The 25,020-nt window shown below is 38.7% G+C and overlaps 2 protein-coding genes across 7 annotated transcripts in view; one reads left to right on the forward strand and one right to left on the reverse strand.

Moving 5' to 3' along the window:
- The window catches only part of LOC127998920 (multiple C2 and transmembrane domain-containing protein 1), a 128,278-nt gene extending 114,408 nt beyond the window's left edge, over window positions 1-13,870 (forward strand). For all 6 annotated transcript variants that reach the window (XM_052592147.1, XM_052592149.1, XM_052592146.1 and 3 more), the window contains 4 exons: window positions 1,417-1,526; window positions 2,625-2,734; window positions 3,140-3,237; window positions 11,636-13,870. In XM_052592147.1, the coding sequence (XP_052448107.1) occupies window positions 1,417-1,526; window positions 2,625-2,734; window positions 3,140-3,237; window positions 11,636-11,707 (390 nt within the window). In that variant the 3' untranslated portion in view covers window positions 11,708-13,870. The remainder of the gene's footprint in view (window positions 1-1,416; window positions 1,527-2,624; window positions 2,735-3,139; window positions 3,238-11,635) is intronic.
- A 1,381-nt stretch (window positions 13,871-15,251) lies between these two features.
- LOC127998986 (SMC5-SMC6 complex localization factor protein 1) overlaps window positions 15,252-25,020 on the reverse strand; it is a 30,733-nt gene continuing 20,964 nt past the window's right edge. Inside the window, exon 19 of the mRNA XM_052592152.1 lies at window positions 15,252-16,056. Within this exon, the coding sequence (XP_052448112.1) occupies window positions 15,551-16,056 (506 nt within the window). The 3' untranslated portion in view covers window positions 15,252-15,550. The remainder of the gene's footprint in view (window positions 16,057-25,020) is intronic.

Genomic DNA, 25,020 nt, shown 5'->3' on the forward strand with positions numbered 1-25,020 from the left:
ATTATTTTAGTATTTCAACTTAATCTGAATTAGAAAAAAGAATGGCAACTTATTAAAATAAAATAAGTTTAAGACTTTTTAAAACAATTGTAATAATTTTTTGTTAAGTTTAAAGTAATGAAAGTTTTTTTTTTTTTTTATGGGTTTAGTTTTAATTAATGATAAAACCATTAATCAGAGTAACAGACCAGCTTCACCCAGCATGTAAACACATTAATCAGACTAGAATAGCCTTCAGTGTGGTTGTGGTATCTCTGTCTTTCAGAGCCAATACATGACGTGTATTTAAAATTTGAGCACAATACCCCTTAAAATTAGATAATGTGCAGTATCCATGCACTTGCTTTCCTTTATGAAGCTGAAAAAAGATAGATGTGTTTTATGTTAGCATCTTTATGCATGGACACCATCCCTCTTTTCCTGCTTTGATTTGAACAGTGGGTTTTGATCCAGAGGTTCAGTTGCTGGTCTGCTCATTGTGGACATGATCCACTGCAGTGACATTTCAATTGATCTCCATGAAAGGCCTGAGGATGGCGACTGAAGTGCTTCCAGATAAACCTGGGCAGGGTTGAGCAGAGGCCTGGAGCTCTTATAAAGCAGACCCGGGGCAAAGGCATAGTGATGCTCACTGCTGCGTGGCAGTGCCCTCTCGCTGGGATCATTTTGAAATTTCGTTCTTCTAAAGTGATGCCAGTTCATTTGTGTCGGCCCACCGGAGGGGCACAGCCTGTGTCTGGTTTGGAAATCTGGACATAGCTTATTTTTCACATTGCTAATAGGCCAGGATTTAATTTTTTCTCTTCAAACAGAATTGAATTTAGATTTTGTAGGTTAAATGGATGAGTGTTGAGTTTTAATATTGTACTTTTTTTGGAATAGTTCACCTAAAATTCCAATTCTGTCATCATTTGCACATCAGCACATCAATGCACTACAATAGTCTCTGTCTATGTGTCCACACTCAGTCACTACATCCTGTGTCAGCCCAACTGTTGCATGACTGTTCTTATTGTTAGAATAAAACCAGAGCTTTTTGACTGTGGAACATTTAACTGACGCCTACTTTTGAGGTTCCTGTGGCCTTTTTTTTTTCTTTTTTAGTTGAAGGCCATCGAAAGTTGAAAAGAAAATATTTTTGGTGCACATAGTAATAATGATGGTGGTGATAGCCACAGTGATGTCACATTGTAAAACCTACCCAACATAGCTAGTTCTCTCTGAAGAAAGTATTAGAAAAAATATTCTTCTCTTTACTGATACACAAAATGTGATTAATTTCAAACACGTTTATTGCAGCATGGAGAACTTGGAAAAAGAGAGAGAACTCCCCAAGCCTTTGATGCTCTCATGCTCTTTCAGCTGTGTGGAAATGCATTTGCCCAGCCTGTTTCTCTCTCCCTCTCATTCTTTCAGGACTCGGAGAGAAAGGGTTTCATGAATAAGCTGTATGCCATTCAGGATGTGTGTATCAGTGTGCAGAATGCTCTGGATGAAGTGGCCTCCTATGGTGAGAGGATAAAGAAGTAAGTCTCAGCTCTTGCTGCGTGTGCCTGAGCAGACACAAGCGGGCACCAGCGTGCCAACCTCTGGAACATCTTACTCAGCCTGATAAACAAACACAAACACACATGCTTACACTGCAAAAAAAATGTTTTCCTAATCAGTGTTTTTGTCTTGATTTCCAGTGGAATGTCTAAACATCCTTAACAAAATTTACCTAAAAATCACAACTTGCCTTAGAGAATGAGAGTGTACCATTTCAAATGTTAAAAACAAGAATCTATCTCGAATAAATGCTGTTTCAAAACCTTTTAACCACCAAATAGTCTTGAAAAAAGAAATCACAAAAATAATCCACAAAAAAAGCAAATTAATAAAGAAAATTATTTAAAATTGTAATAATATTACTGTTAACTGATACTTTACATTGATTTGATCAAATAAATGCTGCCTTGATGACCATGAGACTTTTTTTCAGAAACATAAAAAAAAAAAAAAAACATTTATAGGCCACAAACGTTTTAACAGAAAAAGGTTTGTTTTACCCCATTAGTATTTAGTTTAGTTTAGTTTTGTTTTAAGCAGAAACCTCAATGAATACCATATTAGTATCATCTTACATATCTTATTTTAAATGAATAATTTTAAACAAATTAAGATGTTTTTGTGTGAAATTATATTCCTTGGTATGAAATATGAATACTGTACTTGAATCTTGATATATACCATGTTAGCATCGTTTTACAGGTGTTGTTGTAACTATGGTGTTTTAATAGAAACTGTAACTATAGTTAAAAAATAAATAAATATAAAAATATGGAACCACTAACATGAAACTGTCTATACTGGGTATGACCAATTGCTGCAGTAACTTTAAGCTGTCTGCACTGGACACATCAAAATAAAAGCTCTTAATCCATTTGTCCTGTTGTCAGAAGTAGCACAAGTGTGTGGGATATGTTAGAAAACATAATGGGCCATCAGTTTACTGCATTCAGTGTAGACATTATCACTGATTATAATAGCTTTGTTGGATTTTGTTGCAGCTTGTCGCTCATGTCCAGTGCAGACTTGGAGTAGAACTGTGTAGAAGGAAATAACATCCTTTTCTCTGTTCTCAGTACTTTCAACTGGACTGTGCCTTTCCTCAGCTGGCTGGCCATAGTGGCCCTGTGTGCGGCCACTCTTGCGGTGTACTTCATTCCTCTCAGATACATTGTACTGGCCTGGGGTAAGCTGTCATTATGCTTATGTGTCATGAATGATAAAATAACATTAGCATGTTACATAATGTGTATTTTAGGATTTTAAATAGACTATTGCAGGAGATCACAGAGTTTAGTGGCAGTCTAGGTTTGCATGCTCCAGGGATTTGCCACCAGCACAGTAGAGAAGACAGTAAACTGCCGAGCTCAGGGCAAACTCACTCGTAGCTAACGCCCCGTGTGCTCTTTCATACAGTGTTCAGATCTGAAACTCTGGGAGGGCAGAGAGCACAGCTCCTGTAAACTTCATAGCAGCTGATTCTTTAAAGTACAAAGATGAGGGTTCAGAACCAATACAGGATCTTATAAGGTCCTCCCAAACTGCACTCTGTGAGTGAGGTCAAATTTGCTACCGTTATTTCAACTTTCAGGGGTGAACAAGTTCACCAAAAAACTGCGAGACCCGTACAGCATCGACAACAATGAGCTGTTGGACTTCCTGTCCCGAGTGCCCTCCGACGTTCAAGTGGTATGTATTCCTTATAACATTCACCCTTACTGTTGGTTACCCCAGGAATGCAACCCCTTAACCCCTGCATGTATTTGGATTTTGTCAAATTCCAAAATGATGTCATTTCTGATGTCACGATGTATCAAAAGTTACTGCAATCTGAGGTGTCTTTTCTGTGAGGCACGACATTCTATTCCACTGTATGTCCACACATGTAGCAGAATGACAGTAAAGCTCAACTTGACTTGACTTGATTTATGCCTGTAGTACAAATCTGAGTGGAAGGAGTTATAAATATAAGATTATAACTTAGTTTCTATTGGTTTGTTTCAATCCCCATCCATAAGTTTGAGAAACAGGGATAGTGACGCTAGCCCTAGCAAACATAATAAAATAATAACAATGAACTCTGCTGTGTGAGAATGTATTTGTGGAGAGTTTTATGTCTCCCGGTTCTGTTTTCTATGCTTTAATTTATGCTTCCTGCTCATGGTAATAAATTCAGAATCAGGGAATTCTATTCTTGTCATAACAGACAGCCTTATGACTCTTTACCATGGATGTTGACTTTTTAAACTTAACTAAACTTTATACTTCTGTGGAAATATGTAATACTAATTAAAATGTATTGATTTCGCTCCTTGTAATTGGGTGTTTTTTAACTACGAGTATCTTAACAACCGTCTACATTGCGACTAAATCACCCACATATGCGACTAAATCTTCATTCCGGCGACTTAATGATGTCTAATATTAGCCAATGGCTAATAAATTCTCAGATTTTACTCGCCAGTGTGTGAGTTTGAGGCTAAGTATAAGTTTAGTTCAGATATATTTTCAATCGCGAACACTCTGACTCTGACTGAGGGCTTCAGAGTTTCACACTCCGTCAAGCGATCTGTGATATTTTTCAGCTCATGGATGCGCAGCGCACCTGTGTTTAATGTACCGTGAACTCTAGTGTGAAGGCACACACATCGCTGTCGCTTTCTCTCACACACAGAGAGAGAGAGAGAGAGGAGAGAGAGAGAGAGAGAGAGAGAGAGAGAGAGATTGAATTGACGTGCTACATTGAAACAATATTATTTGTTGTATTTTCCTGTCAAAATAACGGCGATCCTATGGAAGTCTTCAGCTTTTAAGAACAGCTTTCATGAATCCAGCAGCTAATCTTAAGTAATGCTTAGTGTGTTTTATAGTTCTTATTAGAATTCGCATCATTATTATCCTATCAGTATTTTTGTTAGTTTTTTCCCAATTTTTTTTTGTCAGAAACATTGAATGACAGAATAAACTACCACCTCTCAATTTAAAATGTTCCGTTAAAATGACTAATATGCATTCAAACATGGTTATCAAATGATACTTGATTATTATAAAGCTTGACTGAATGATTTTAAAAGTGTTTTTAAAAAAACTTCACCATTTTACAAATATTTTATATATATGTATATAAATCAGTCTGGAGAATAAACTACAATATTTACTAGCCAATGATGATTAATTTGCCCAGGTGTCCATAGAGGGTTGCTTAATGTACCAGGTGTTGTGTTACATAGTTTTTTGAATGTCATGCTAAAACTTGGAAATTACTTTCCATTTTTGCTTAAATTTAAGGGGCAGTTGTGGCCTAATAGTTAGAGAGTCAGACTGGTAACCCAGAGGTTATGGGTTTGCGTCCCGGTATCGGCAGGAATTGTAGGGACACCACACTTGGCCACACACCATGCCCCTTTTTTTTTACAGATTAAAAATTTAATCCATCATTTAATATAAATACACTTTAAAATGATCATGTAAAGGAATGAATTAAACAATAATAAATTTACTTTGACAGTTATCATCTGTCCATTAGTTATTTTGTGATCAATAATATGTACAGAATTTTTTTTTATTGTGCATCATTTCCAGTCAATTCTAAAAAGTTTTTGAAAAGGTGTTAAAATATAATTTAATTAGTGCTAACTATGAAATGAGATTTAATAATAATGCTAATAATTTTCACCATAGGATCATGTGGTAAAAATGCAGCTGAATATATATATAAATCTTCATGAAGATTGTGATTAATACATTTTGGTTAGTTAAGTTGAATGTAAATGGCTCGTGAGGTTTTTACTCTGCACGTGTCTCTCGGTAGATTTATGGACTTCTTGCTGTGTTGTTCTGAGTCATGCTTTGTTATTGAGTGTAATGAGTGTAAAGCAGTAATCCTCTCCCGGTTTGCTTCTTCATTAACCGTGAGATCTGAGTTATGCGGCCCGCCCCACTGTCCCGTTTGTAATCAGCAGCGTTCTGTTCGAGCGGTGAGGTGCTGCCGTTTTACTGCAATTAAAAACTGAGCTCATAAACACAAGCCCAGCCTGTTTTCGTGCTTCCTCTGTGTCGGGATAAAACCCTGCAGTGCTGACGGCGGGGGTGACACGGGTCTCTGGTCCAGGACCAAGCGCTTGCCACATCAGCACAGAAACGCTCACCTTTGATGAGCCCGGGGCGGTGGGCAGGCTTTGATGTCTACAGAGTCGTAATCCCAAGCCCCTGCGTGGCTTTACATCGGCCCTGCAGCTGCAGGTAGCCTGCTCTAAATTAGCCCAATGTGGATTGGTAGCTAAGGTGCATTTACCCCAAACACATGGAGCCCAGAAGGTCCCTGCAGGTAGGAGAACCGGAGGAGACCTGGCTAATGATGTACGGTTAGGTTCACGCTCAGAAGACCAGGCCGCCATGGGCTTTTGGTGCCCTGTTACAGCTTTTGATTTAGGACAGTCCAGAAAAGTACTTGAACATCAGCGTGATGCGCAGAACGTTCCGCTCTGCATCGCACAACTGCCCGTGGAGGTCCATTCACCTCTGTTTTCTGGGTTAGAGACGACGGGCGGGTGGAGGTAGTGTCTCTGTGGGACCTCGGAGACTCAAACAAAGTGTCGGGGTGTGATCTGCATATGCCCAAGGACCCGAACGTTCTGCACAAATGACAAATGGAGGGCTATTTCTGAGGTTCTGACATGACCCACACCGTCCCGTGATAATAGCCCTGCAAGGCCGAGAGAGGCCAGCATTGCCTCTTTTTTACAGATCATTCAAAGGAGCCTCAGAACAACTTAAAGTGATGAGCTTCTAATGACTTTTTTATATGAAGTACTCACAGACTATGCTGCAGTCTGTGAGTACAGAGTGCCTTTGAGTGGAAACTCACAGCTCCCACAACTCTGTGGGTGTATGTCTTTACTAACCTTGTGTGTGCTATTTTGAATGCACTGCTTGCATATGCATATGTATTTCAGTAGATATAGATCAGTAGAGTGTTCTGAACCGAAATGAGGAGGCAAATTCCCTCTCTTGTTTTCGTGGGGGTGAGGGCTCCCAATGTGAATTAATGTTCCAGGTCCATATGATGTTTACACAATTACTGGGGTAAGGGAACACCATTTACTAAACTTTTATCAATAACCAACTAATACTACAAAAGTCACCAGCATCATAGACAAGCTGAATTGTCATCAAAACCTTTTGATTATTTCATGTTACAAGTAATTTAAAGATTAATTTAAATGATTCAAAATTAGACTGAATTAATAAAACTAAAAATCTTTTGGTCCCACTTTATATTAAGTGGCCTTAACTACTATGTACTTACATCAAAAAAATAAATACAATGTACTTATTGTGTTCAAATTGTATTGCAACTTATTGCTGCTATTGAGGTGGGAAAATGTAAGGTTAGGGATAGATTTGGTGGTATGGGTAAGTTTAAGGGTGTGTTAAGGTGTAAGGGATGGGTCAACGTGTAATTATACATGTAATTACAGAAATTAATTACAGATGTAATTATGTGCACATATTTTTCAAATATAAGTACAATGAAAAAACATGTATATACACAGTAAGTGCATTGTACCAAATTAATAATTAAAATTTAACTACATAGTAGTTAAGGCCACTTAACATAAAGTGGGTCCAAAAGATTTTTAGTTTTATCAATTCAGTCTAATTTTGAATTATTAAATGAAATTGAATTGAATTATTTATAATGATTATTTATTTAGTTATGTGGCACCTCTGTTTCACTATTCACTCTCACATCCACTTCATTCTTTAAAACACTGTGAGCTCAAGGCCTTTGCATGAACCTGTATCCACTGGTGTCACTGTCGGACACTTTATAAAGTTAGTGGTTTACATTTACATTAGTGGTTGGTTTTATTTTTGGACTGCTGATTACTTTCTCCTCCAGATTTTTGGGGAAGGCCCTGCTGTCCTTTTCTCCTCTTTAAAAATGCCCTTAAAATGGATACATTAAAATACTTTATTAATAGCCCAAGTTGACTGTGGCGAAGGGTAGGCAGGTTAAGTGTACACTTTACACAAGTACTGTGGTTATTCTAAGGTGTGGTTGTAGAATTCAATACATACAGTAGCACCTCAGTGCAGAGAGCCCATGGCCTTTTAAGAGCACTGCAGGAGAACCGTGATGTATCAAACCTGCTGCGAGGTGCATATTCACTTTGATTTACTCTCTCAGTTTACACACTCTATGTTCTTTTCATGAATCCGGCTATAGATTCCTCCGAGAATAGCTTTACCTGCTGTGTGCCTGCCTCGCTGCTTTGAATAAAGCACATTCTGATATAATGCAATACTTTGTCTCTTAAATGAGGCCAACCGGCATTACCGACTAAACATTCTCTACCAGGTGTCTAAATCGTGTCCTATCACATGCTTTATGGTGCCATTAGCCAATGGAGGAACTACGTGCGTAACTGGGACGCTAGCAATTAGCACGCCAAGGGATCCATTATGGCCTATGCAAATGCAGAGATTAAAATGCAGTCATAGAGCACAAACATTTCAGCTCTTAGCCAGTTCATCACCTGTGAAGGGCACACACTTGAGGAGAGAAGAAAAGAGGGCAAACAATAGCAAAATTAGTCTGTTTTCTGAGGACATTGTCATGATTTTGATCTTTCTTATTTCTATTATTATTATTTACTGTTTTAAAAATGAAATTCTCTAATGCACACCAGGCCTCATTCATTAGAATAAACATACAGTTAAACAGTAATTTTATGAAATGTTTGCAATTTTAAATAACCGTTTTCCATTGTAATGTATATTAATGTAATTTATTCCTGTAATAGAAAGCTGAATTTCCAGCATCATTACTTTAGTCTCCAGTGTCACATGATCTTCAGAAATAATTATAATATGCTAATTTGCTGCTCAAGAAGCATTTCTTATTATTATCAATGTTAAAAACATTTGTGCTGTTTAATATTATTGGAGAAACCATGATATACTACCATTGAAATGAATGCTGTTATTTAGCAAAAATGCATTAAAAATATCAAAAATGTTACAGTAAAAACGTTACAAAGCATTCTGTTTCAAATAAATGCTGTTCTTATGAGCTTTTATTCATCAAAGAATTTTAAAGAAATGTTTCCACAAAATATTAAGCAGCAAAAAATGTTTTTAACATTGGTAAAAATAAGAACCATCATTATTATTCATATTTGAGCAGAAAATCTGCATATTAGAATGATTTCTGAAGAATCATATAGCACTGAAGACTAAATTAATTTATATACACTACTATATATATGTGTGTGTGTGTGTGTGTGTGACCCTAGACCACAATACCAGTCTTAAGTGTCAATTTGTTTGAAATTGAGATTTAGACATCAGATGAAAGCTGCATAAATAAGGCCCAGGCCCAGGTGCTGAATCTTTTCTCAGTTGTTCATATCGAATGCCTGTCTTTGTTGCTCTAGGGGTTTTTATCATGAGTTTAAACAAGCAATCAACGTGCACCTTACCTCAGAAAAAAAGAAAAAGAAAAAAAGTTAGGAGAAACTTTCCTCAGTGCCTTTTCCCTCTCTATTCACCTTGAAATGCTTTAATTTAATTTTTCTCAACAATATATGTGAACTTGTCTGTGGTTGTCTGTGAGCCCTTTTTTTCTTCTACAGGATCATTTAATACCCCAAATGCAAGGTTAGGTGTCACTCGAGATGAAGTAGGTGAGATTTCTCTGCTCCTCTATAAAGAGCATAGTATAGTTTCATTAAAAATGTTCAGCTTTCATTTACTTATTTGTATTTGCCTGCCTCCAATGTGGCTTCAAACCCAGATCCACGCTGAGTAGCAGGACAACATCGCGTGCTCGGCTGCAGCAGGTCCCGGGACGGTGTCTGACACCGCCAAACGAGGCACTTCAAAGTGTGTTTGGTAGTGCAGCTGTCAACATGGGGGAGTGGAGCGAGGGTGGAGCAGCCTTTGAGCAGCGGATGGTCTTTACCCATCATCTTCACGGATGTTATCTTTGTGCTTGGCACTTGTTTCAAATTGCTATCTCACCCTTGCCTTTTAACCCCCCCTCCATTACAGCTACTAAAGTTATTTTCTTTGTATCGTTCCCTTTTTTTTTTTTTACTTTCTCCGCATGCTGCTTTGACTATAACTAGTGCGCTCCGTTATCTTGGGTGGGACAGCTCTCTGTCATTAAAGCTGCAGTGCTTGTTGCACCATACAGGGTGGCATAACTGTCAGCAGTTAAGTGTGATAGAGCCTCTGATGTGCCACATGCTCTTTATAGCACTACTTTTGATTGAGCCTTTATTGTTGTTTGCCTTCATTTCTTTTCTTCCATTAGATTCAATAATGTCGATCTGTATTGCCTCACCTTGACATGTAAACTTTTGTTTACATGCAGTTCAAGGAAGGCTTCTGAAGTCAGACGCGACCCTGATGTGTTTAAAGTGAATATGAAAATAATGACCCTGTTAGGCTGCAGTTTAAAGCGTGCTTTTAAGACGGCGAATGCCAGGCCGCTCTGAAATCCTCCAGAAATGCTCTTACTGCGATTGTGGCCCCGTTTGTCAACACTGAATTAATATTTATTAGGGCTGCCAGTTTTGAATGGACCAAACTACAAATATTGCTTTTTTATAATTGAAAGTATTAAATTAAATGCTGATTAATTTAATTAATTTAATTAATCAGATTAATCGCACATATATCAGATGTTTTTGGATTTGGATTTTTTTTTATTGTATTATTATTATTATTATTATTATTATTTTTTTTTACTACAGAAAATTTAAATTTTTAGCTTGAAATGAATTATTGTCCCAGTACATTAAAAACTGTAAAAGATGTTCCTCTGCAAATAAGTAACAATGTTTTTTTTTCAAGCACAGATGTCAATAGAGAGCCTAGAATTTTTTATGTACCTTTAAATAAACATTATTTTTATTTAATACTAAATTAATATGTATGCTACCTGTTTCTTGAGCAGAAAACCAGTATATTAGAATGATTTCTGAAGGATCATGTGATACTGCAGTAATGATGCTGAAAATTCAGCTTTGCCATCACAGAAATAAATCACATTTTAAAATATATTAAAATAGAAAACAGTTATTTGAAATTGTAATAATATTTCACAGTATTACTGATCAAATAAATGCAGCCTTGACTTCTTTCAAAAACATAAAAAAATGATCAAAACTAAAAAAAGAAAGGAAAACTTGTATGATGGTGTACTTCTAACAGTATTTTATTATTAATTTGGTCAGTTTTCTATTAGTTTTTCATGCTTACATTTAATTATTTGTGTCTTGATGAAAAGATGCATGCAAACTACAAAGCAGACCAACTCAGTTTGTAGAAAAGGATTTTACATCTTCCTTTGTGGATCACATCTGATGTGAGCTCAGCTTCTGCTGCAGTGTTTGAATGTGGCACAGACAAAGCCAGTCTCACACCTACATGATGGATGGTTGTGAGATGGACACACTTCTCAGTGTAGGTGCTGACTGATGTTTCTGTTGAGTTGGCAGCACATGGACCACATTTCTAAGGGAGACTGAACATGACGTCAGTCAGTGTGAGGGCCAGATCTGAGGGAAAACCAGTGATCTGTCTCTTTCACTCAGAGGCGCTTGACTATTGCAGTCTTATTTGTCTGAAAGGGAATACTAGTATGGTGATAACCATACTCTGCTCCAAAACCTAGTAAACGGCCTCTTTACCTAGATAGCTAGCTGCTTTTTAAGACAACATTCTAACTGAAATGGACCAAAAGAGTTATTTGGAAAACACTATATAGATTGCAGTTGTGTTAGTAGTGTAATAGTGGGCTTTATTCTCAGTTGATTTAATACAAGCAATGTGACAAATATAATGCAACAAAAATACAAATATAATGTGTCTTTCAGTCATATGTCGTTGTATGTAGGATTCCAGTAAATGGTTAACTCGAGCCTTTAGTGTGACATCACATCTCTGCTCTCCATCTTTGCAACCTCTGTTGTATTTGACCGAGCTCTTCTCAGAAGCGTCTCCTCCTCACGGCCATCCCCTGCTATCAATCCACCCAACCTTACCATGTGTGTGCTTGTGTGTGTTTTAACAGGTGCAGTACCGAGAGCTGAAAGTGGAGCCCACTCAAAGCCCAAACAAAAGAAAGAAAAATAATCCAGGATAGCTCCTCTTCTCACACGGAGGCTCTCCCAACGCCAAGAAGACGGAGAGGACTGACTGGCAGCCAGCCTCTTTTTGTCTGTTTCCTCACTCTTTCTCTCTCTGTTCTAGCTGTGGTGCGGAGACTTAAAGAGCACTGTCTGAGTAAAAACAGGACCATTGTTAATTACCATCCGTCCTTTTTGGGTTTATTTTTTTGGCAAGGGGGGGCGCCAAAAGCTCTTGACCCCTTTTAGAGTCAAACAGTCTGGGTTATTTGTCAGCGCTTGCCACTAGCCAGACAGCTCTAAGAGCCAAGGTGTCCTTCCACGGCAGCAAAGGGAGCCGCTCTAACCACAAATAGCAGGATGAGCTGATAATATACCAACCTGTGGTTACACACCTCTCCTCTACAGAAGGGAAAACGACGGTGGTTAAGTTGCAGTTTCACCCTATAATTTGCACTGCACAGTAACTGCCATATCTAAAGCTATCTGCAGCTGTCAAGCAGCAGTTATCGGAGTCGACAGCTGAGCCCGTTACGGTCCAATTTATGACTGTAACTAAAGTGCTCGTGGAAATGACTCAAAAAACACCCAGTGCCAGTTTGCGATATCTTTACGTCATTTTGATGTTCTAATGTATGTTTTGTTTAACGGTATGAATGATGCATGCTGGGATTGTGTTTTGTAAACCTTCTTCAACCCCTAGTAGCCATGGCAGCAGCAGCGTAGTACTCATAGTGGGAATTAGTGTTTACATACTCTTGCATCATTCCCTATTCATCCTTTGCTCCCAAAGCACCACACAGTGCCACTCCAATAATAAAGATGTCAGTTTTGGTGACCAGAATTTTGATTGTGTGGTGAGCGATGCACATCTCATTTGACAGCATCTTCCTGTGTCACGTTCCCATGTGCCGCAACTCTGCCGCCACATATACGTCCATCAGCTGCCCCGTCCGCCCTACATTGGGCGCCAGCTCGAACTTTGATCCAAGCACTGATTTACACAGAAAAAAAATGGTCGGAATCTTTTGAAAAATCCCAAACTTGAAGGGAGAATATCTGTGTGTTTTCATTGCTGTGGATTGACTACTTGACAAGAAGTCGATAGTGTGTGACAAGTTGCTTTAGGGCCTCGGGGGGTACCGGAGGGCAGAGGTTTACTGACGCCGGCGTGGAGAAAAAGGAGGACACGGGCTGTTTTTCCAGCGCTCCTCCTGTCATTCTGCTTTCTTTCCTCTCCCTCATCCATCCATTTGTGAGGGAGGTCACGAATGGGTCCGTGGGGTGCTCTTGAGGGACCTCTGCGTAGCGAGCGATGAAAGATCACAGCACAGGCTCCATCAGAAAGGACGCTAGCCCTGTCCCTCTGCCTCCCTGCTGACTTCTCATTTGCCATATTGCATCTATCATATGAAAAGACCATTGATTTTTCGGGGGAATTCCATTACAAAGACAACACAATCCCCACTGAGCAGGACACGGACAGTACTTCAGTGATTTGCATTATAAAAATTAAAAAAAAACACAGTTGATTTGAACAGCAGAAAGGATCGTTTTTAAGCCTGAATGTGTCTCTATGTACTGTACATATTGATTTAAGTGTTCAGTGGCTTTATTATGAATGGTTCTTGCATCCCAAAAGCTTTTTGGTTCGTAAAATTGCACATGCTATGTTTGCAAGCAAACCAAAGTGATTTTTTTTGGGGGGAAATATATATATATATATATATATATATATATATATATATATATATATATATATATATAATAGAGACAACTGTGTAGAATGTCATTTTTTTCGATTAAGTGGCAAACGTGATGAAGGCACTTTCATTTATAGCATATTTTTTTAACTATTTAACACAAACCTTTGTTTTTTGTAAATATTCTTATTGTTAAAAAAAAGGCAGAATATATGTGGTCAGAGAATATATGTGATCAGTTTATGAAATGGTGATGTGTCTGTGTGTCATTTTAAAACCTGTTGCCTGTGATGTCATACTGCTCCATGTGACTGGCTGAAACACAGTTGGCAGAATTGTGACAAAATGTAAACTAAAATATGAACTGTAAATAATTATAATAATTTATGTCATTACTTTTAAAGATGTTTTGTTTCCTTTTTATATAATTATTGCTTGCGCTAATTAATAAAAAAAAAACTCAAAGCATGTAAACAAGACTTCTGCAGTGCTATTGTATATATTCATATATATTTTTTATTATTTTTTTCTATTAAGCTTTTTTATTTCAGCTATTTTATCTAAAACTAAAATGTTTTTTAATGAATAATGACATTAGGCATTTGATTTGCTTCTGAATCTATATGAAGCACAAGGTCTCATCTTTAGATCTTAGCGGTGTGTCTTTTGTAGACAAACACACAGGTGTGTACAAGACGGTTCATCCTTCACACACCGACTCATTCATTTCTTACACCTTCACCAGAGCTGCTATTTTTCAAGATGTTCACCATGAGCCTACCGAACACCTCACAACGTGTTCTTCACACACTCTCAAGAGTGATGGAGGGACTGTGTGTTCCTCCACTGGGGCCAAAGGGGCTCCCCTGTGCTCTCAGCCTCTGTGGCCTCCCATCATTTGTTAGTCTGGCTGTTTCTTGCCTGTCTGATCCCTGCTGTTATTCAATACGACACCGTATCATCACTCGGCATGCTCCAGTACAAACGGCTGCTCTGCCAGACGCTAATAATCATGGCCACGCTGAAAGCAAAAACACTTGAGCTTGTTATTTATTAACCTGAGCATCCTCCATCGCTGTCTGGCTTAGAACATCCGCAGCGTCTTGGGTTCTAATCCCAAACCTGGTCTCCGTGATCCCTCGTCACCTCTGGATTCTGCATTGAAGTTGAAAAGGGCATGATCAGGAAAAGGCTCATTCTTTATGGAGGTCTTGGATAGATTTCCTGCTTTTGTACTGGAATCAGTTGTTTGGAGGGGATTGATTATTAACCCCACATGGCACACATATGAGTTCCCTCCGTCATCCTGGATCAGAGGACCATGAAGCAATGTCTTATGGGCTGGGCTTCAACTAAAGTTAGGTTTGTTGATTTGGAACAAATGCATGGAGGAGTATTGCAGAGTCATCTATGTAATTGCCTGCAAATTGCATACCCTGTAATATTTCTCTGTAAAAAAATATTTCTCATGATCTTCTCAAATTAATTTCTATAATGAATTTTCTATGAGCTGGACCAGATAAGACTCAGAAAATCAGCCCAAGTGTCTAATATTTATGCAAAATCTATTAAATATTTTTTCCAAAAGTGTACTGCGCTGCAATCGAGACAAGAATTTGTATTGCCAGTTCTGATTTAACATTTGCTTGTTCTCTATATATGTCATAGTTTTGAAGGTTAAATGCAGAAAATAGCTATAATAAGTGCCCAGTTGTATCCACACTTATGAATGGATGTGAATATTTGAACATTTCAAATGATCTTTCTTTTCTTTTTTTTTATTGTATTATTTTTTTTCTTTTTCTTTTTTTTTTACAAATTCAAGAAAATGTAAGAATTAAACTCTTAAGAATAACAGTTTTTATACAACATTTTCCAGTTTATTGTAAAAATATCATTCAGAAATTATATCTAGTTTTTTAACAAAAATATTTTGCACAGAATCCCCAGATTTAAATAATAACAACCAAAAAAACAAAGCATAAAAAGTGAACAGTTACTACAGTACGAGTGTGCTGTGCAGTCTGGGTGATAATAATTCTTATTTGTATCCATTCAGAACTCAATCACTGGCCAAGGAAACACATTTTACTAGTAGTTTAACAAAAGGTCTACAAATAGACATCTATTTCTTCTGGTTCCTCTGTAGAGACTCTTTTAGAACTTGTCAAAATCAGATTGTCCAGAGATGAGTGCCGCCCCCTCGGCCTGCAGATCATCAAGCAGCTGCATGAACAGCCTGGTTTGATCTCCATGACAGCGTCTCAGTGCGGGGCTCACTTGTGACACATACTGCTCCAAACTCAACACAGTCCTCAGATCCTCAGCCAGCGACACCGCACGGGAATCACCCCAGGTGGAGGTTAGCTCATCTGAACGGAGACGGATCAGCCTGCGGCATACAGCGGGACTGAGGTCCAGAGGTGTAAGTGGGGTTTGGTAGGTAGGTACGTGTTGCTCCTGGAGGTAGGTGAGGAACAGGCAGCTGAGCACCCATGAGCAGGTCTCTATGAAGGGCAGATCCCGAACCTCCAAGCAGGGAGCTGCCAGAGCTTTGTCCCCTTCTTCTGCACAGCGAAGGAGCTCCTCTCGTAAAGGCTCCAAAGAAACCAGGTCCAGAGGAGTTTGACCTTCACTATCACGCAACTTTAGAAGAGGCGAGCCTGGAAAAGACCAAAACACAATACTTTACAGGCTTATAACAACACTGACCATTTGATATAATCAGATGTAGTTTAATTAATATAGGTTTAAGATGTTCAGTGGCTTTATCGTGAATGGTTTTTACATCCCATTTTGTAAAAGTGTGCAATTAGTAAGATGGTGATTGCACTAGTGAAAATAGCTTAAACCTGGTTAAGATGGCTCGCTGTTTTCCCGTCCGGGTCAAGCTGGTCAGGCTGGGGACCATCATATGAGCCTATACCTAGACCGTGTTAAACCGTTTAATACCAGCAAATACAAACATCTTAGGCTAATTCATCTGCAGAGTAGGGCTAGTTAGATTTTGGCAAAAATACAATGTTTAGGTGACTGACGTCATATCAATACAATTTGTGATGGGTAAAGTCAACAGCAAAGTCAAGTCAAGTCTCCTTTATTTATGTAGCTCTTTATACAATACTGATTGTGTCAAAGCAGCTTTACAGTGTCAAACAGGAAAATAGTTTGTCAATAATGCAAGCGGACAATAAAGAGTCATTTTCCGGCTAAAGTCAGCAAATTGAGTCATTGTTTTGCAATGTGAAAATGCAATCTGCTGAATGGTTTTAGTTTATTAAACACACCGTCAGTTAGCCTGAGTAATTAAACCAGTTTTTTTTTTTTTTTTTTAAATCAAATAAAGCCGGACAAATAAACAACACTGCTCTGTGAGGAGGAGGAAGAGATTCCAGGCACTGTTAGTCTAATGTTGAGCCCCAGGCTAGCATCACTCTTAGGACATTCTGCTTTTTAGAAGAAATTATTTTTGCACACATGCTCTTTTTAAGTGTACTGTGGTGAAGATGTCTCATGGTACCATGGTACTAAATGATTACTATATTCATGTACCACAGTATCACCTCGGTACTCAAAGGGATACCATGATATTTGGCAAAAAAATAAAAAAAGTGTATATGGTACTTTTCAGTGTTTTACTATTAAAATGGGCTCAACTATTCACTGGCACTACTGAAATTAATGATCATTTCAAATTCAGTTTCAGCTCTTCATCGATGTTTGATTTCCACGACAGAGTTCTAGATGCCCATATTTGAATTGGTTAAATGACTTTTTCTCTTATTTGTGCCCGCAGTTAAAGTGGCTTTAGTGTGGCTGAAGGTAAAGCCCATGAACACTCGTTCTTGGCTTATCAAAGGCCAGCCGTGTCAAGTGTGCTCTTTGTTTGCATTTAGATCTCCCCATTTCTACGGCGAACTGCTCTCGACGATACTTGACTCTTAAACCTCTGTGCTAATGTGGCAGGCATTCTGCTAAAGCTCATATAACTCTGCACCTCTCTTAAAAGCTTCGCCGTGCTTTCCGCTCGCTGTTGATACTCAGATGAAATCCCACTATCAAAGGACAGGATCATTATGTGCACAAGTGCAAGAAAGAAAAGGGGAATAAAAAGATGCTGCTTTATATTACAGAATTACTACAGACGGCAAAAATATAATAAATCTTCTGTTTCTGATATCTATTTCAGAAGTTCAAATTTTGATTACTGATCTCTGAAAATACACAAATTCTATAATATAATATAATATAATATAATATAATATAATATAATATAATATAATATAATATAATATAATATAATAATAAGCACACAAGTCCTGGGTTGTGTGCTATACATGAACTGATAAAATACATATATAAATGTAAGTCGGTTTGGATAGAAGCGTGCAATGTTTATGTGACACTATCACTGTACACGCTACCATCCCAGTATCTTTAATTCGATATGTAAACCTACTCATGTTCACAGACAACTCCTGGTATACTGTGGTAAAAAAGTGGGTTTTCAAAATCCAGATTCAAAACAAATGCTGAGGAAGACAGTAAGTCCATGAGACCGAATCGAGGAGAAGAACAAATTTCATCACACCCCATCCTCACCACGGATGAGACCTTGCCCAGAGCTCAAGCAAGAACTACACAAGTTTAAGGTCAATGTGCACCTCACAGAATCCTTGACTATTCAGTGCGTATATTTCTGGCTTTAGGTAAAACAGTGTTGTTGTTTGACAGGAAGAAAACGCCGCTTTCCTTTCAATGTTTACTGTAAGACTTTGAAATACAGTGACAATTCAATAAAACTGCATATGTCTATTCTTTGTTACAGAAAGAGGCCTTGGATTGCCTCCAGCTTCCCCTTGTTTGATGCTCTACAACTTTGAAAAAAATTGGACAGAGCGAAGGCCATGTTTTATGCACGGTTAAATGGTGCCCGAGCTCTGAGAAGTTGTTGTTTTCTCCCCTCTCTTGTACAGGTGAAGGGGAACGCTTGTGTCCTTCACAACACACTAGACTTTCATACATCTTTTCCATTAGTTCCAAAATGGGCGCACACACACTAAGTCATGCTCAAGTGCAAGTTCATTTAGCACTGTACAAAAGGACCGTGACACTATACCATAATCTAATGATGACAATAAAGGATTGGTATTCAACATTTTTTTATTAAAACCACGTTAGAACATTTAGAGTGTTTAAGCAATAACTTTACCACAGTTTTACTGTTTAAACCATGTTTTCACTAACCCAGGAAACAAAAACAAAAAAACAACTTAAATAAGCCTCAATCATTGAAGCACACAATTCTCCTCCAGTTTGTTGAAGAATCTTCCTCGCTGAGAATACGACCATCCGTCATCATCTGAATCAGGTAGCCTGCGTTTTTTTAACGCCGGTCCCGCTGCAGGGCTGTCTAATACCTGACAGGCCGAAACCTGGAATGTGACAAAGGCTGAGACGGGGTCCTGCTTTCCCGACCGCCCGCGTGAATTGGAGCTCGCCAGCTACTGCTGATGAATGCGAGCTATGGGCAGATCTCCCTCCCTCAAGACGGCACGATCAGCCCCATCCCTTTCTTCACAATGGCCCATGAAACACACATCTGTCAGTGCTTAGCCACGCGGACGCACTCGCAGCCGCTGGAGTGGTCAGTCGGGGGTTTTGAGACGACGGTGGTGCATTTGTCACGCCAAACGATTGAATTCAGTCTAGTTATTGGCGTGATGTGTCAGATACTTCGCGCGGCAGATAACTAAAACACACCTGGGGGGATGGAATGCCAGTGATGGTTAATTATGCCCCCCGTACAGGCGTCAACAATGCTGGGGGATTCGGCCCTTGCAGATATTTGCACCTCCGCCACAGACGAGCTCCTGCTGCTAACATGCATGTAAACCACACATCAGTCAGAGCAAAGCAAGCCGCCCCTTAGCCTTTAGAGGGCAGACGAAGACTAGGAATAGAAAGCTGGAGGAGGGGAGGAAGGAACAGTGAAAATGATTCCATCCGTTCTGTATCAACACATATTAAATCTAGACAACATGAGACCTTAGTCTATAGGGCACACAATATACTTCTTTGTCATGCTGCGGTCCAGCATATGCATGACGACCCAACTCAAGTCTGTTTGTTTGTGTGTGTGTGTGTGTGTGTGTGTGTGTGTGTGTGAAATCACATTACACTGAGCTAACAGAGATTGACCAAGACAAAAGGCCAGGCAGGCAGAGATTAGGACAGATTACTGTGCATGGGGGGCACAACAGAAGCTTTTTGTAAACCTGATTCCCTGGCATCGCATTCGAGCCAAACAAGCCCCTCCTTGGGTTCATGTAACAAACACAACACAGACCCCTTGATGCCACCATGCCAGACTGATAAAGATACGTGCCATTCATCCCACCTAGATTATCAGAGCAGCACACTCTTGGTTATGGCATGCCGACTGAGCTCTATAAAGATTTGAGTCTGTTTCAACAGTGTAGTCTCAGCTTCACACGGCATGCCAGACCACAGTCTGAAGCATATTGCACATGAAAATGGCAAGAGGTGGATGAAATCATCAGTTCTGATCTCATTATCTTCTAGGAGTCAAAGTGCACCAGTCCGCTTGGAAAGAATTGTTGTTTTGACAAGGTAGTTTGTGCAATGAGAACTGATCCCTGGAATGCCCAAACTATGCCAGATTAGTATTATATTAAAAAAAATTATTTAATAATACTTACTTAATAATAACATTGAAATACTATATATATAGTCATGAACTGAATACCTTTATATTATTTCAGGGTCTATGCATTCTATACATTTACACAACTACTTTTTTCAGAGTTTTGCAACTGCACATGGATAGGATACCAGTTTTGAACAAATAAGGTTGTTCTTTGCTTTTATTGTGGCATGCTATGACTGACTGCATTAAAATGCCTTTCCTGTCCAAGTGGGCATTTCTTGGCCTGAATAAGCAGAAAGTACATGCCCATAGCCAATAATAAACAGTCTGGCTATATGAGACTACATACAAACATTATTAGTGATACTGACATTAATTGCTCCAAACTTCATTAGAAACAAAGCAAAATTTCAACTACGTTCAACCAGATTATTATTATTTTATTTTTTATTTTTTTTGCAGCTTTATTATCAATGTGTGGCCATCTATTTTGTCTTGCAGCTGTGTCCAGTTCGTCTGGGTGTGGACATTTTCCCAAAAGCTTGTGAGTTACACTGTGTCCTAGTAGTAGTATTAGCAGTGTTATTAAGTAATTTTATTATCCAAAATCAAAATCCAAGGTATTTGATGTTTAATGTGTGGCTATAGGCAGCAAGGTTTTAAACCGATGAAATTTCGCTATTGGCAGGGCTTATCCAGCACAATGCAGCAAAAATCAAAACCAATGTGACCTGCTGCTTGTCGTGGTGGTGGCTGTTGTCCTTACAGTGCAAGTATTCTGATAAATATTTAAAAGAGAGTATCTGTGCCATTCATAAAGAAAAAAGGAATGCCACAACTTTGGTGGCTCTCATACAACACCAAATTCAGAGTCAAACATTCAGTATTGATCCTAACAGTGGCACAGCTGAAAGCCTGGTGAGCTTAGTGTGAGGAAGTAACTTGGATAATTATGCATTTTAATAGGAGAAAAAATTATGCAGAGCAAGCTCAAAGGCACTCGCAATCAGAGGGAGAGAGAGACTGAAGGAAAAGAAAAATGAAGAGAATACGGAGAAGAGAAGCTGATTAATGTATTTGGTGTGACTAGCACAAACAAACAAACAGAGCATGAGGAGTTGTGTAATGACTAAATAGAGCTTTGCCAGAGCTTTAATCTAACGTGGGTTCAATGCAAAATGTGAGGGGGAAATACTCCTATTAATGTACACAGCAAGGAAGAAAAGGAGAACAACTGCATTTGAACTCAGATTTATTAACAAAGACACTGAGCCATCATTTGTCATTACAGTGCTGGAGTGACAGTCTTTAAAGGGGGGGGGGGGTAGTGGGGTGAAATGCTATTTCATGCATACTGAGTTTTTTACACTGTTAAAGAGTTGGATTCCCATGCTAAACATGGACAAAGTTTCAAAAATTAAGTTGTACGTTTGAAGGAGTATTTCTGTTCCAAAAATACTCCTTCCGGTTTGTCACAAGTTTCGGAAAGTTTTTTTCGAGTATGGCTCTGTGTGACGTTAGATGGAGCGGAATTTCCTTATATGGGTCCTGAGGGCGCGTCTGCCGGAAGAGCGCGTGCTCCCTTATAGCAGAGCAATGAGAGCACAACAGACTTCACTGATCAGAGCGAGAGCGTCGCGAAATGTCACAAAAGAAGTGTGTTTTTGGTTGCCAGGGCAAGACAACCCTGCACAGATTACCAAAAGAGAAACAGCATTAAGGGACCAGTGGATGGAGTTTATTTTTACAGAGCATCAACGGAGTTGTGCAAGTGTTTGTGTTTGTTCCCTGCATTTCGAAGATGCTTTGACGCCGTTTGATGCCGGGTTTGCACATCGTTTATTTCTTAAGGATAATGCAGTCCCAACGAAAAAGGGTCACGATCGTGTGTTGGAATCGCATGCGGTGAGTAAAACTGCTTCAAATATCTCTGTGTTATTAACTTAGCTATCGGAGCGTAAGCACATCAATTAAACAACATGCGATGTTGTCATCAAACTGCACGAGTAAAATTGCTTCAAATATCTCTGTGTTGTTAACTTAGCTATCGGCGCGTAAGCACATCAATTAAACAACATGCGATGTTGTCATCAAACTGCACTTTCCACATGTAACGTTACAGCTTAAAAAAAAAAAAAAAGACGACAAAGTGGAACTTAGTCATTTTCCAAAACCGCTAAGCAAATATATACAGTTTCAGTACATACCACATAGAGACATTGTTGCTGATGCTGCTCTTGTTAAATTTCAGCCTCTGGATCTGATTCTGGATCATAAATATACGCTGAATCTGACTGTTAGCCATGGTTTGTTTTGGTTGGTTTTGTACTCACGATGTCACAGCTTCCAGACGCGCTCAACGCAAAAGCCTACTCGCGCTCGTGATTCTTTAGCTCCGCCCACACGTCACGCCTCCAGGCACTCGTGTTTTTCCGGGAAAAATCGGTACAGACTATCTTTCTCTTATGAATATAATAAAACTAAAGACTTTTTGGAGTTATGAAGGATGCAGTACTACTCTATAGGTACTCAAGATTAACAGGATATTGAGTGAAAACAAGCATTTCACCCCCCCTTTAAGTGTTTTATACTCTAATATCACAACAAAAGAAATCATGGCTCTTTTGTTACTCTGAAGCCCCTTTCACACTGCATGTCGGACCCGGCATATTGCCAGAACATTGCCGGGTCGCCTTCTGTGTGAAAGCAAACACGTCCCGGGATTGATTCCGGCATTGAACCCTGGTCGGGACCTAGTAACATTGCTGGGTTCAATCCCGGGACGAGCGCTGCGTGAACAAAAGCCAGATCTAATGCCATGTCGAAGTGATGACACGCATTATCACGCAACTCTTTAACTGGCTGTTTTTAAGGAAGATCAATGTTCGCGACAAAAAAATATGTGCAAACTGTAATGAAGCAGAGATCAGTTTGTTCCTCACTTTCCGCGCTGACGCCGAGAGCGTTCGCTTGCTTCAGTGAAAGTATAACGTGCCTAACGTTTTCGACTTGTACATTACATGTCACGCCCTGATGTCACGTGTCGTTACGGGATCTTTACAGGTTGTGTGTGAAAGCACACAACCTGTTTTTTTTTGAGCATGGTCCTTCTTGACATCATAAAGTTCAGAATTACTTGTATGGCCACTTCTCCTGGAAGAGTGTGTGCACACAGCAAACAGAGTGAGAACAAGAGCAGCCAATCGACGTGCTTCATTCGGGTAACAGAAGTCATTGGCAGCGCTGAAGAGGACTTGCTCAAGAAGAATGTCTCCAAAGAAGTGTTTTTGGATGTGAGGGAAAGGTAGCCTTGTTCAGCTTCCCAAAGAACCCAGTGTTACGTGAACAGTGGATGGAGTTTGCTTTTCCAAGACAGCAACTGAGTTTCGCAATTGTGTTCGTTTGTTCCCGTCATTTCAGTGATTAATGTTTTATAAACAAGGCTCAGTTCAATGCTAGATTTGCACACAGTTTGATATTGAAAGATGGAGTAGTCCCAGCGATAAAAGATCCCGGTCATTGGCTGGAACTCCAGACGGAAAGTAGGGATGTCCAGATCCGATCACGTGATCGGAAATCGGGCCCGATCGCGTGGTTTCAGACTCGATCGGAATATATATATATATATATATATATATATATATATATATTAGGGATGGGCGTTTTCCACAAAAATCACATTCGAATATTTGAGCTCACAAAAATGAATATTTGTTTATTTAAATTAAGTTTAATGAGACAGACTTTATTTATTTAAGGAACAGCTGATCATAGCTGTATATGGATTGCCATTTTGAAATAAATGTAGTAGCAGAGCTACTGAAAGCGATCTTTTGAGCTGCAAATCCATTTATCCTATATATATATATATATATATATATATATATATATATATATATATATATATATATATATATATATTCTCATTATTTTTTAACACATCTTTAGTTATGTGCAGTTGCACAGAGTTAGACCCTTTTGACTCCAAACAGAAACAGCAACGCGTGCGCCATCACATCACTTTGCTTTCAAGAGCTGGTGTGAATAAAGAGAGATTCAAACTCAAAGAGACAGGATAGTCTGCGCATGACCTGATATTTCATTCGGACGAACATCACAGAGCGCTAAACTCTCATGCAGTGTGTGTTTCATTCATACTAGAAGCTGGAGCGCGCTCTCGCGCTGATAGTGATATCAGGAAACCCCTAATATGGACAAAAGCGTCCAGCTATTGCTGTGGTTTTCACAGGAAAACAGAAACTTATGCAAATACGAAGACATTAATATACGATCACGACAATAAATTGTTTTTTTTTAAGACATCTCCAGCAGGTGATAAATAAAGTATATGAACAATGCAGTGCTAATTTGACATTTATTACAGTATAGAAACTATTCTGCTTTATTATGTGATAAACAGTGTTTGTAGTATATAAACAAATCATTATTATTTGTTATTGTCCAGCATTTATAGATTTCTAACCCAATTAAAAACTAGAAAATAAGAGAAAAATTATAGTTGCCTATACTACCAGTCAGAAGTTTTTGAACAGTAAGCTTGGTAATGTTTTTTTTTTTAAAGAAGTCTCTTCTGTTCACCAAGCCTGCATTTATTTGATCCAAAGTACAGCAAAACAGTAAAATGTTTGAAATATTTTCACTAGCCTATTTAAAATAGCTGTTTTATATTTTAATATATTTCAAAATGTAATTTATTGAACATCCTGGATCTGTTTTTTTGCTCTTCTTTATTTATTTTTTTTTTTAAGTATTATAGAAGTATCGGATCAGGACTCTGTATCGACAGATCCTGAAAATCAAATAACTCCTCCAAAATCAAAAAACCTGATCGGGACATCCCAAACAGAAAGTAAAATTGCATCAAATTTCTGTGTTTTGTTAGCAATCGGCTCATCAGTGCTCCACCCATGTCACACCTTCAGAAGCTCGGCTGTGT

This window comes from Carassius gibelio, chromosome A5 (genome assembly GCF_023724105.1).
Source record: "Carassius gibelio isolate Cgi1373 ecotype wild population from Czech Republic chromosome A5, carGib1.2-hapl.c, whole genome shotgun sequence".
Taxonomy (NCBI): domain Eukaryota; kingdom Metazoa; phylum Chordata; class Actinopteri; order Cypriniformes; family Cyprinidae; genus Carassius; species Carassius gibelio.